Source organism: Bufo gargarizans, chromosome 7 (genome assembly GCF_014858855.1).
Source record: "Bufo gargarizans isolate SCDJY-AF-19 chromosome 7, ASM1485885v1, whole genome shotgun sequence".
Classification (NCBI taxonomy): Eukaryota; Metazoa; Chordata; class Amphibia; order Anura; family Bufonidae; genus Bufo; species Bufo gargarizans.
In genome coordinates, this window is record NC_058086.1 from 45328539 (window position 1) to 45341377 (window position 12839).

Genomic DNA, 12839 nt, shown 5'->3' on the forward strand with positions numbered 1-12839 from the left:
TGTTCTCTGCTCACTTAGGTCACTGATGGCAACTTACAATGAGACACTACAAAAAAAAAAAATCTAGAACATGAGTTTTAAATTAAACCATTTAAATGTATAGCCTGCAGGGTTTTTAATTAACCCTTAGGATACCGGAGTTTTTTTTCGTTTTTGCATTTTCAGTTTTCTTCCCTATCTTCCTTGAGACATAACTTTTTTATTTCAAATGCCACCATTTAGGATGGCATACAATCTAGTGGGAAGCAGGATAAAAAATGGGGTGGAATTGGAATTTTTTTTTATAATTCCTCCACCGTTTTACGGGCTTTGTTCCCACAGAGTTCTGTTTGCAGCCATTGATATAACTGCCTATTCTTGTCCGCAAAACAGACAAGAATAGGACAGGTTATATTTTTTTAGCGGACCACGGAACGGAGCAACAGATGCGGACAGCACACGGAGTCCTGCCCATATCTTTTGCGGCCCCATTGAAGTGAATGGGTCCGCACCCAACCTGCAAAAACTGCGGCTCGGATGCGGACCACAACAACGGCCGTGTGCATGAGGCCTAAATATAGCTCTGTAATATGGAAGTGTGCATGACCCCTTAGGCGGGGTTACACCACTTGTCATGAACAGAATGTGAATATAGCAAAGGCGCCACACACAACATTTTTCACCTTCTCCACAGGACCCCCGTGATCACTGGTGACCCCCACAGATCGGTAGAGAACACTGAATGAGTCAGCCATACATGGGATGGAGGCAGCGAAGGGTAGCGCTCGCCGCACAGACAGCACTATAATCTTGATCCATAATAACTTCTTGGGGGTAGGTTACCTGCAGATCACTGGGTTCCATGTGTCTGGGATTCTTGAGAGGCGCCATATTAATCACCGTCGTCGCTGTCCCTTTGTAGTTTCGAGCTGAAGACGGCCGCGGGGATTTACTTTCCACTGCAATAATATAAACTGAGTAAAGATATGAATCATTGTGGATATAAATGGTGAAACCCCAACCAACAAACACGATTCTGAAAACAGGTGAGGTCGGGACTGCTACTGCATCTCACCCTCCCATGCTTTACACTGCAGCTCTACTTTTTCAAACTGGCTGCTGTGTATGAGCATGTGTCCTTGTTGCTGATTTCTATAATGGACCGGACTGTGGACCCTCAGAGATCCACTTTAAGTGTTTATGTAATCATGTACTCACCTTTCCGCGGAGTTGTGTCGCCATCATTAAACCTATAGTTCCGAGGAGACACAGAACGTTCCGGAGAGGTTTCAATTTGGTTCCCAAACTGCTGACGCTTGGCCCGGTTGTTAGATTCCATCTTCTCAACCGCTGTCTTGGCACATTGGTCACAGGTGCTGATGAATGTGGTACAGAACTGCACAAAAAAGGTGTAAATGTCGCTATAAAATGTGGAAATACGCGCATCACAGTAGATAGCGGCATTCCTCATACCAATCAGGGCATAGAATGTAGTGACCTGTACTAAAGAGCACTACAACCAGCCCCATCCTGACATGGCTGATAACAGGGAACAATAGGCTGCATTCAACTGTGCGGACTAAGGCCTTCTGCACACAACTGTATCCGTTCTGCGGTCTGCAAACCACGGATCTGCAAAAACGGATACTGTCCATGTGCAAGTCGCAGTTTTCTGACTCCCTTCACTAGAACTGGCTATTCTTGTATGCAAAACAGACAAAAATAGGGCATCATTTGCGGAATGGCCACACGGATCCAGGCAGCACACAGATGACATTTTAATGGGTCCATGTGTGATCCACAAAAAATGCAGATCGGAATTGGAACAAGAATACGGTCGCGTGCATGAGGCCTTCCTGTTTGCTGAGCCTTCATTTCTGTTTCTGGTAAAGCTGTGTGACAAGCAATATGCCCGCCACCATTTTTATTATTAATTTGTCTACTCCTGTCAGTATTAACATGAAATAGAACAGGATCCGTGATTACACTGCAAGGGTGTTTCAGAGAAAAGAAAAGGGGAAAGTTACTAAGCAAAATGCAGAATTGGCAAATTTATTATGTACTTTAGATCATTTTTATGCCTCACTGCACAGATTTTAAAAATGCCTAAAAAGGAGGCATTGTTTAATGGAAAATGCAGCAAATTTATTAAAGGGGTATTCCAAGAGTTAAATACTAATGACCTATCCTCTGTATTTTTTATCAATATTATATAGGTGGGGGTCTGACTCCGAGCACCCTGGACAATCAGCTGTTTAAAGAGGCTCTCTGCAGCCTCTTCATTGTATATCAAGCCATACATTGTATAGCGGCTGTGCTTGGTATTGCAGCTCATTCACTTGAATGAGACTGAGCTGCAGAAAGACAATGTGACCGATGGACATGACGTCACAAGCCTAGGACAAGGCTTGTCCCCTGGGCGGTTCCTCTCAGATCCTCCCAGCGTACCTGTCAATCAAGCTTAGCTGGAGCCACAAAAGCCAAGGGGGCCGCCCAGTGGACACTTAGGGACACTATTTATTAAGATCGGCATTTTAGACGCTGGTCTTAATAAAGCCCTGCACTGGCGACGGATCCAACGTCACCTCCGAGCTGTCTTACATTTAGGCCTCATGCATGCGGCTGTTGGGCACCCCTCATCACGGATGCGGACCCATTCACTTGAATGGGTCCGCAATTCCGGAGATGCGGAACGGAACACTAGGGAGTGCTTCCGTGGTGTTTCCGTGGTGTTTCTTTGCGTGATTCCGCACCACAAAAAAATATGACATGTCATATTTTTTTGCGGTGTGGACAGACCACGGACCCATCCAAGTTTAATAGGTCTGGCCCACTGCACGGATGTTGCCCGTGCATTGGGGACCGCAATTGTGGTCCCCAATGCACGGAACAGCCGCACAACGGCCATTTGCATGAGGCCTTAGACTATTTTCTACACCTAACACAGGCGTAGAAAATGATGAATGAGACGGGCCAACCAGCCGATCCCCTTCCCCACCCACTTTTTTAGACCTGATGAGAGCGGGAAGAAGTTGCAGATTGCTCTAACGCTAATATAGGCGTATTTCTGTTTACTAAATGACCCCCTTATTCTCTGAACCCAATGTAAGCCTGTCGCTATGTAATGCTGCCTGTGGTCAGGGCATGCTGTACTGTGAATAGAACTTGTGTCTCTATGCTTTACCTTATTATAATCCAACCTGCCACCGTTGTTCACGTCAGACAGGCGCAGCACGGCGCTCACCTCCTCCGGAGACATCTTCTCTCCTTTCTGGAAACAATAACAGAGATTTTACATCTTGACACAGTGAAATATATAATAAAAACCATATGTATTATTAGTGAGGAGCCGTCAGCATCTATACATATGTGATGCCTGGACGCTGAACTGACCGCACATATTAAAGTCAGCTGAACCTACGAGACTGTCCGACCATCTAATGTGTCTGGAGATGTCTAACTTTCTCCAAAGGGCAGAAGTCAAGAGAAGGATCGGGCAGATAGATTTCAACATGCCTAATCCATTTTGTTAAAAACTGCTGCCAGTGGTGTCTTGAGGGGTCAGAGGTGTCTGACAGTGGCCTACTTCTCTTTTAGGATAATTGAGCCGAGAGTACGTATGTGTGTGAAGAAGGTCGGGAGTATAGCCAGGCTTACTCCCCCCATTCTGCACACATGTTCATGGGGAACCAGCTATAGAAAGACAGATAAGCAGACAGTTAGGAGATGGAAGGATTTGGTGCACATACTGTGGTGAAGATCTTGGTGAACTCATCATGTAGGAGGTATCCCTTGTTAGCAGGGTCTAGTTTTCGGAATGCTTTCAGGAGGTCGGCTCTTGCTGCGGGTTTCTCTCTTTTCACAATGGCACAAAAATCATCAAAGTTCAGTTCCTTGGTCTTTGCGGTCCAGTATCTGCTGAGGGATCTGTTAGACGGGTTCCGCCCGGCCCGCTGGAGAACTGCAAAGAGGTAGAAAAAGGAAGTCATCTGCCTAGTTCAAGAGACACAAACCAAACTGCATGTCGGCCAAACCAGAGACTCCCTCTAATGGAGTTTTCCGCGCGGGTGCAATGCGTGAAGTGAACGCATTGCACCCGCACTGAATCCGGACGCATTCACTTCTATGGGGCTGTGCACATGAGCGGTGATTTTCACGCATCACTTGTGCGTTGCGTGAAAATCGCAGCATGTTCTATTTTGTGCGTTTTTCACGCAACACAGGCCCCATAGAAGTGAATGGGGCTGCGTGAAAATCACAAGCATCCGCAAGCAAGTGCGGATGAAGTGTGATTTTCACACACGGTTGCTAGGGGACGATCAGGGTGGGGACCCGATCTTTATTATTTTCTCTTAAAACATGGTTATAAGGGAAAATAATAGCATTCTGAATACAGAATGCATAGTACGATAGCGCTGGAGGGGTTAAAAAAAATAATAATAATTTAACTCACCTTAATCCACTTGTTCGCGCAGCCGGCATCTCTTCTGTCTTCATCTGTGAGGAAAAGGACCTTTGATGACATCACTACGTTCATCACATGGTCCGTCACATGATCCATTACCATGGTGACAGACCATGTGATGAGTGTAGTGACATCATCAAAGGTCCTATTCCTCACAGAAGAAGACAGAAGAGATGCCGGCTGCGCGAACAATTGGATTAAGGTAACTTAAATTATTGTATTTATTTTTTTAACCCCTCCAGCCCTATTGTACTATGCATTCTGTATTCAGAATGCTATTATTTTCCCTTCTAACCATGTTATAAGGGGAAATAATACAACCTACACAACCTTGAACCCAAACCTGAACTTCTGTGAAGAAGTTCGGGTCTGGGTACCACATTCAGTTTTTTATCACGCGCGTGCAAAACGCATTGCACCCGCGCGATAAAAACTGAACAACGGAACGCTATCGCAGTCAAAACTGACTGCAATTGCGTACCTACTCGCACGGGTTTGCCGCAACGCATCCGGACATGCTTGTGCGAAAGAGGCCTAAAAAGGAAGAGACATGAGCTAATTTGCATATTTTTTTCCCATGGAGCATTGCCTGAAAATAGGCCACCGTACACCCGCTGGATCTCTTCAATGAGAACAGGTAACTCCTCGAGCTGAATCCCATTTACTATAATACGTAGCGATCAGACATGCTCGGGCCACTTATTTGCCAAGAACGGGGTACCCAGTCACCCCTGCTCCCAGTCTCAGTGACCATCTCTGCACAAGGGCTCATGCACACGAAAGTTGTTTGTTTCCGCATCCGAGCCACACTTTTCGCAGCCCGGATGCGGACCCATTAACTTCAATAGGGCCACAAAAGATGCGGACAGTACACTGTGTGCTGTCCACATCCGTTGCTCTGTTCCGTAGGGCCGCAAAAAAAAAAAAAAAAAAAAAAAAGAACATGTCCTATTCTTGTCTGTTTTGTGGACAAGAATAGGCATTTCTATTATGAGCAACCCATTACGTAAATTGCGGAACGAGCACAGACAGCATCTGGACCGCAAACCACGGCATGGCTGTGTGCATGAGACCTTAATCAGATGCTTATGAGACCTACTGAACACATTATCGGCCATGTTTTACAAAGCCAGCAGCAGCGCCCCCTAGCTGCTAACAAACACCACAGCATCGAGGAGGTCTTGTCAGGCACGGGCGGTGGCGTGCAGCTCTCGCACTTGTGAAAACCCATCTTAAGGTCACGGCTCCTTCAAGTGCATTCGGTCACGTGACCGCCGCGCTGTAACGTTATAGCCTGTGAATTAGACGGCAGGAAAATTATTTTCATTCCTGCTCATTTATCTCCTGGGAACATGTTCCCTGATCCCGGGACAGTTAACCCCTTAGGCTTTGGATCCTGGCACGTAGCGAGCTGCGCAAAGGTTTAATCATCATTGTAATGACGGGAAATATTTGGTATTCTGACGGCCTGTTCTCTGCGACCTTGACACCGCCGCTCGTATAATAATAATTGGTCAATTGCTTAAGTGGCTGGTGGAAGGAGATGAAAGACATAACAAGCCGAAAGGAGATAACATTTGTTCTCGGCGCTACTATTTTTGAAGCTGGATTATGAGAAACCTGCCATTAGCCGCCCGCGAAAAAAAAAATCTTTTGCCATAATGTTGAAAGCCTTCATTAGGCTAAGCACATCTGCTGAATGTGACCGCCTGTTAAACTAGCCGTGGCGTAATTAGGATATCACGACTGAAAAAATCCAACGTGTCATCAGGATTTATCTCTCTATCAACACAGCAGAACGGCAGAGTTTAACCCCCGCCGTGCCGCCGCCAGCGTAAAAACGAGAAGCGCCACAAACTGTTCCTAGCGCCGCACCTACGGGAAACCGTGATGACCGCGCTGTATGGAAATTCTGACACATTCTTTTTTTGCTTTTTTTTTTTTTACCATTGAATTCAATGATAGAACAAATGCGGAGCATGGAGGTTTTTAAAATTGGCAAAAAAAAGCTTTTTTTTTTACAAAGCTCATTCTCATTTTGTTAATCTCCTGGAGGTTGCGTAGCTTTTTTTTTTTTTTGCCCCTAAAGAATGAAGCACAAAAAAAATTACATTAAAATAGGATAAAATAAATTAAATAATAATAATAAATAATAAAATCATAATAAAAAAAATAAATAATAATCACACCCCGCCAACGTGTATGAAGCCCTTGTGGCTTAGCAGATCCAACGGGGGTAATTTATCAACATTTTGGTGTCAGGTTTTCAGGGTAAAAATTCATAATCCCCACTCCAAAAAAAATAAGTAACAAAAACAAAAACGAATCTCACCCCGCCAACGTGTTCGAGGCTCTTGTGGCATAGCAGACCCATTGGGGGTAATTTATCAACAGTATGGTGTCAGGCTTGTGCGGAACTGAGACCGCTGTAGCGAATCTGACACAGCTGGCACACTGTCGTGTGAATGAGGCCTTATTGATAAGGGCGTAGCCCAAAATCGTTAAAGAGTAACTTTTTTTAAGGGCTCGTTTGCAGCGTGTGCTGCCCGTTGCCATATTGCGGAACGCATTTGCGGATCCACAATACACAAGCATCGTTCCGTGTGCATTCCGCATCACGGATGCGGATCCATTCACTTTAATGGGTCCGCAAATCCGGAGATGCAGAACGGAAGCACAGAACGGAACACTATGGAAGCACTACGGAGTGCTTTCTGGGGTTCCGTTCCGTGCCTCCGCACCGCAAAAAGATAGAACATGCTCTATCTTTATGCAGAACGGAGGGATCCTGGATCTGTTCAAGTGAATGGCTCCATGATTCCCATGCGGCTGGGCCGCGGTCGGTGCCCGTGCATTGCGGACCGCAGTTGGGCACGGAATTCATGTGAACGAGCCCTAAGAGTTTGTTATTTCATGCAACGTTAGTACAGGCGAACATAAGAAACACTGTAACCTATCGTATCACACACCGTGCCCTGCCATCCCCAATTTTTTTTCAGTGCCCAGACAACCCCTTTAAGACTAGCCTTTCCTACGGCGGAATTAAACTGATCGATGGAGACTACGTCCCCTCCTAGTTAGGGCTCATTTACATGACCGTGCCGTGTTTTTTGCGGTCCGCAAATTGCGGATACGCAAAACACGGATGCTGCCCGTGAGCCTTCCGCAATTTGCGGAATGGACCAGTAGGCCCATTATAGAAATGCCTATTCTTGTACGCAATACAGACAAGAATATGGCGGGGCTACGGAACGGAGCAACAGATGCAGACAGCACACCGAGTTAATGGGTCCGCACACGGATGCAGACCAAAAGCAAGGTCGTGTGAATGAGCCCTTAACCTCACCCACTCTACTAAGCCTGAAAGGGAGAAGTTGCTAATTATTGCGCAAATATGGTGTACACCAAAATTTTCACCTTTTATGCGGCAAAAAAGTGGTAAAAAGCAGTTAATAAATTCTCCTCTGTGTGCAGAAATGCTAAAAAATAAAGCCCTATCACAAAAAAAAACATTATCATCGTTTAACCACCAAAAATTAACTTAAAATCATCAGGTTACCGCTGCTTCCAGTCCCCGCCATACTGGAAGTGTGACGTGCCACCCACTGTACACGCATTTGACCCCTGAGGCTGTGGTTAGTTTTTTTTTTTCAGTCCATACCTGACCACCCCTAATTTTTTTTTTAGATCTCGGGCAACCCCTTTAAGAGGTTAATAAACCTCATTGCAGCTTGTCATTTGGTGCTCATTTATCAAGTCAGTCAAAAAAAAAATAAAAAAAAATAATGGCAACCAATCAGAGCACAGCTTTCATTTTAGAGCAGTTTATGACATAAAAGCTGCACTCTGATTGGTGGATGCAGTTTCTCAGCTGAGACGGTCAATATAGCTGCCGCCTGTGATTTCACTTCTCAGGTTACGGTTTCTTTATGTCCCCCCATGATTTTGGACACGACTAAATCCAGCAGGTATGAATGCCCCTGGATCATCGAACTGATACAAAGGGTTAATACCGAGACACAGCTGCTGCCGCTCTGTGATGCTGTCCAGGCTGCTCTTGAAGACGGTCAGGTAAGCGGCTCTGCACGAGGCGTAAAAAGACTCCTCGTCATTGGGCTGGGGCTTCTCTGATCGCTCGTCGGATGGACGCCGTTTGCTCGTAAGCGATGAGGTGCTGCCGTACAAGCCCGACATCCTGCAGAACCTAGACGCAGTGCAAAAAAAAACGACAGGATATAGATTAGAAACGTAATGTCTCCTGCTCCAGTCACATTCAAAGCTGCAGGACAAGAACATACAGGGCACGCTCTGCTAGGGGGCGCCGTGCGGGATGCAGTTTATATGAGAGCTACCATCCAGCAGATTTTGGAATGCAGCTCTGGATGCAACTGGAGTATATAGCTTGTCAAGATAAAATTGGTAGGAATACAACCAGGCATTATTTCAGAACCAGAGCGCTATCCAGAGAGCAATCCCCACTTAGCACGGGGGGTCCTTAAAGGGGGGCAGCTAGAATGGAAGCTTGGGAAGTCAGAAAACGACCTAGTGTTTCAATGATAGGGGTATGCACAGGATAGGGCAGTGATGGCTAACCTCCGGCACTCCAGCTGTGGTGAAACTACGACTCCCAGCATACTCCATTCATTTCTATCGAGTTCTGAAAACTGCCAAGCAAGCATACATCTTGGGAGTTGTAGTTTTGCCGGAGGTTAACCATCATAGGGGATAGCAATTAGATTGGTGGGTGTCCTACTGCCGAGACCCCCACTGACCACTCCGCGGGGTGGCCGGTCGGGCATGTGCCCAGCTGTTAAATTCATTCCTATGGCAGGTCCGGAGGCAGCGGTACTCGGCCATCTCCAACAATGCCATAGAGCGGCTGTGCACATGCCCACCTCTCCGCTCCATGGAGTATGGGGGCCCCCATTCTCGTGATCGGTGGTGGTCCCAGCAGTAGGACCCCCACCAATCTAATTGTTATCCCCTATCCTGGATAAGTAATATAACCAGAATACCCAATTTTTATGACAAACATATATTTTTAGAATTGGGGCGGGGGTTCTTTTTTAATTTTTCATGTCATTATCTATTTTTTTATTTTATTTTTTATCTTGAAATCCTGCAGTTTTTGCTCCCATTCGGCTGCCACTTTCTGTTCTGTAGAGATTGCTGCCCAGCAGCCAGCTCATGATCATCACAAGGCAGGATTACAATGACAGGTAACACATCTATATAAATAACATACAGAGTAGGTGATTGATCAGCTCCTCTCCTCCTTGCAAAATGACCACAACACTCGGCCTCAGCATTATCAATACCGCCCTGGACTGGCTGTAAGCTGCCCATACACCTTAGGCCTCTTTCACACTTGCCGGAATTACACGCCGGATCCGGAAAAACGCAAGTGAACTGAAAGCATTTGAAGACGGATCCGTCTTCAAAATGCGTTCAGTGTTACTATGGCAGCCAGGACGCTATTAAAGTTCCTGGTTGCCATAGTAGGAGCAGGGGAGCGGGGGAGCAGTATACTTACAGTCCGTGCGGCTCCCGGGGCGCTCCAGAATGACGTCAGAGCGCCCCAGGCGCATGGATAAGTATACTGCTCCCCACTACACTTTACCATGGCTACCAGGACTTTAGCATCCTGGCAGCCATGGTAACCATTCAGAAAAAGCTAAACGTCGGATCCGGCAATGCGCCGAAACGACGTTTAGCTTAAGGCCGGATCCGGATCAATGCCTTTCAATGGGCATTAATTCCGGATCCGGCCTTGCGGCAAGTGTTCAGGATTTTTGGCCGAAGCAAAAAGCGCAGCATGCTGCGGTATTTTCTCCGGCCAAAAAACTTTCCGGTCCGGAACTGAAGACATCCTGATGCATCCTGAACGGATTTCTCTCCATTCAGAATGCATTAGGATAAAACTGATCAGGATTCTTCCGGCATAGAGCCCCGACTGCCATTCCCCCCCCCCCCCCCATGCGGATGTTCGCTGTCACTCCATTCAGCTCTATGGCAGCGCCAGAGATTGCTGAGCGCTTGTACTCCCATGGAGTCCCCTGCCACTCAGACACCTACAGGTATATCCTGTGAATAGATCTCATTATTGGACAAACCCCTTTAAAGACCACAGCAACCAATCGGATTCCATCTTTTATTTGTGACGGCTCCTTCGGAAAATGAAAGGACAAATCTGATTGGCTGCTGGGGGCAACTAAACCAGTTCTACTTTACACCAGTTTGATAAATGACACCCAGGATCACACAGGGGTTTTGGTCTCTATCTGCAGTAAGCCTTGTGTACTCTGCCGCCTACGGTTTCTCAATGTGACTCTGAGCCGCACACACAAAGACTTTTATATTTTTTTCTGTACGAATTTCAACATCACGACAAGACGGATTATTCGGGGGGGGGGGGCATCTGATGTCGGATCCACGGCTCGGCCTATTCTTTGGGACTGGGCCTATATGGCGGCATTATGCACTGCGCGGCACAATGTGAACCGGTAATACTGGGGGTGTGAGGCCGCTGATAACACGTGCACTACATGAACCACCCAGCTTTCCCGATTCAATCCCCTCCAGGAGGACGTCACCCCGTCCTGTGTCCCCCACAATTCTGGAGAGAACTCTACAGGGTGCCGTTCCTCTGTTACTCCTCCGGTAAATGGCGGATGGGTGTTACCAGTTGGGGGGGGGGGGGGGGTCCTGCACATTGTGACATTGACCAATCAGTGGTGTCAGGCTCCACAAGGACACACCCTTTTGAAAAAGGAATGGTATCATCCAGTTGGCAACTAATTTATGAATTTCCTGTAGGCAAGGGAAAGGTACAGAACAGCGTTGACAGGTGCCCTCTAATTGGTGAGTGAGGACGTATATGTACAATAGTACCCTGGATCCACCTCCAAAAGCTCTTCTGGGACTTGTGGTGCATATTTTGGACGGGACAATACCAGCCTATATTATATATAGAGCCGCCGTGCCATAGAGTGCCAGCTCTTGGGGCGAGGAGAAGGCTACCCCACCCTATATAGCTCTGTCTACTCACTGTATAGACCCCCGTCTTCTGCCCAGTCCGTTCTCTGCTGCTGCTGCTGCTGCTGCTCCGTTACCAGGGGAACGCCGAGCCGGAAGTGACGTGTTCCTCCAATAACAAACATGGCCGCCGGGGCTTCAACGTCTCGAAAACTGCAAATGTCGGGTGTTGGTATTTTAATGAGAGTCGGACTAGTCTAGCGGGATGACACGAGCGCTCAATGCCACGAGACACACGGAATTTCATGATTTAGACGGAATAATTATAGTAATGAACTGCGGCGGAACCTTACAGCGCGGCACATTCCCGGGCGGAAGGATTTAGAGGCGCACAGGACGCCAGTGTCAGAATAAGAGAAGTTTCACTTGTGGTGGGAGAGCAATGCCGTGAGTACAGTGCGCTGTGGGCCGTGCTCTGCCCTCCTGCTGAGGGGCTCAGGCTGGTTTTGGGATTATAGGTCGTTTCCCCAATGGTTATGAGACTACAACTCCCATCATACACCACAGGAGTAGTAGGGGCTTCTCTTTAGGCTCCTGATTAATGGGGGCACACAGTGAATAGACAGAAGTATTTGGCCTAGTTATATCCGTAGACTAGTCGTGGTATACAGCGCCCATGTGTCGCCAAACAGTGCATACGTAGTGCCATACTTTACACCTGTACAGCAGAGCGGTGCCCAGAGATCGCCATACTGTGCCCACATACAAAAAGGCCAAGGAGGGGCATTATCAGTAGGGCGCTGTGTGCCGCGTTACGTTTTTATTTTATTTTTTTACACTTCAGACAGTTATCACCTAGACAAAGTTAAAGGGGTTTTCCCATATGAGACAATGGGAGCATATCGCTAGGATAAGCCCCCCATTGTCTGATAGGTGGTCCCACCACTGGGACCTACACCAAGAATGGAGCGGGGAAGGTGGTTGTCAGGGGACCCCGGGTTTCACCGGGTCCGGCCACCACCAAGTACTGAATGGGAGCTCGCCACGCATGCGCTGCCTTCGCTCCAATTCATTTGTATGGGGCCGTCCAGCGCACCCTCCACAACTTTCGGACCTGCGTTCTCAGTGTAGGTGTGGGTCCAGGCGGTAGGACCTGCAGCTATTGGACAATGGGGGTAAATCCTAGTGATCCCCCCCCCCCCATTGTATCAGTTGGGGAAAACCCCTTTAATACAAGGCACTTACTAATGTATTGTGATTCTCCATGTTGCTGGCTGGATTCATTTTTCCATCACATTATACACTGCTCGTTTCCATAGTTACGACCACCCTGTAATCCAGCAGAAGTGGTGGTCGTGCTGCTTGCACACAATAGGAAAAAAAACTGGCCTCTCTGGTGGCCAAGACCATGGGGAGTGTG

At 47.3% G+C, this 12839-nt stretch overlaps 1 protein-coding gene across 2 annotated transcripts in view; it reads right to left on the minus strand.

Annotated features, from left to right (window-relative positions):
* The window catches only part of EFCAB7 (EF-hand calcium binding domain 7), a 38482-nt gene extending 26915 nt beyond the window's left edge, over window positions 1–11567 (minus strand). Inside the window, exons 1-6 of one of the 2 annotated variants that reach the window (XM_044300724.1) lie at window positions 11493–11567; window positions 8458–8648; window positions 3729–3940; window positions 3164–3250; window positions 1198–1375; window positions 823–938 (exon numbers count right to left, since the gene is read on the minus strand). In XM_044300724.1, coding sequence (XP_044156659.1) covers window positions 823–938; window positions 1198–1375; window positions 3164–3250; window positions 3729–3940; window positions 8458–8638 — 774 coding nt within the window. In that variant the 5' untranslated portion in view covers window positions 8639–8648; window positions 11493–11567. Of the gene's footprint in view, window positions 1–822; window positions 954–1197; window positions 1376–3163; window positions 3251–3728; window positions 3941–8457; window positions 8649–11492 lie in introns of both variants that reach the window. The other variant, XM_044300723.1, reaches the window with a different exon arrangement.
* Window positions 11568–12839: the final 1272 nt, after the last annotated feature.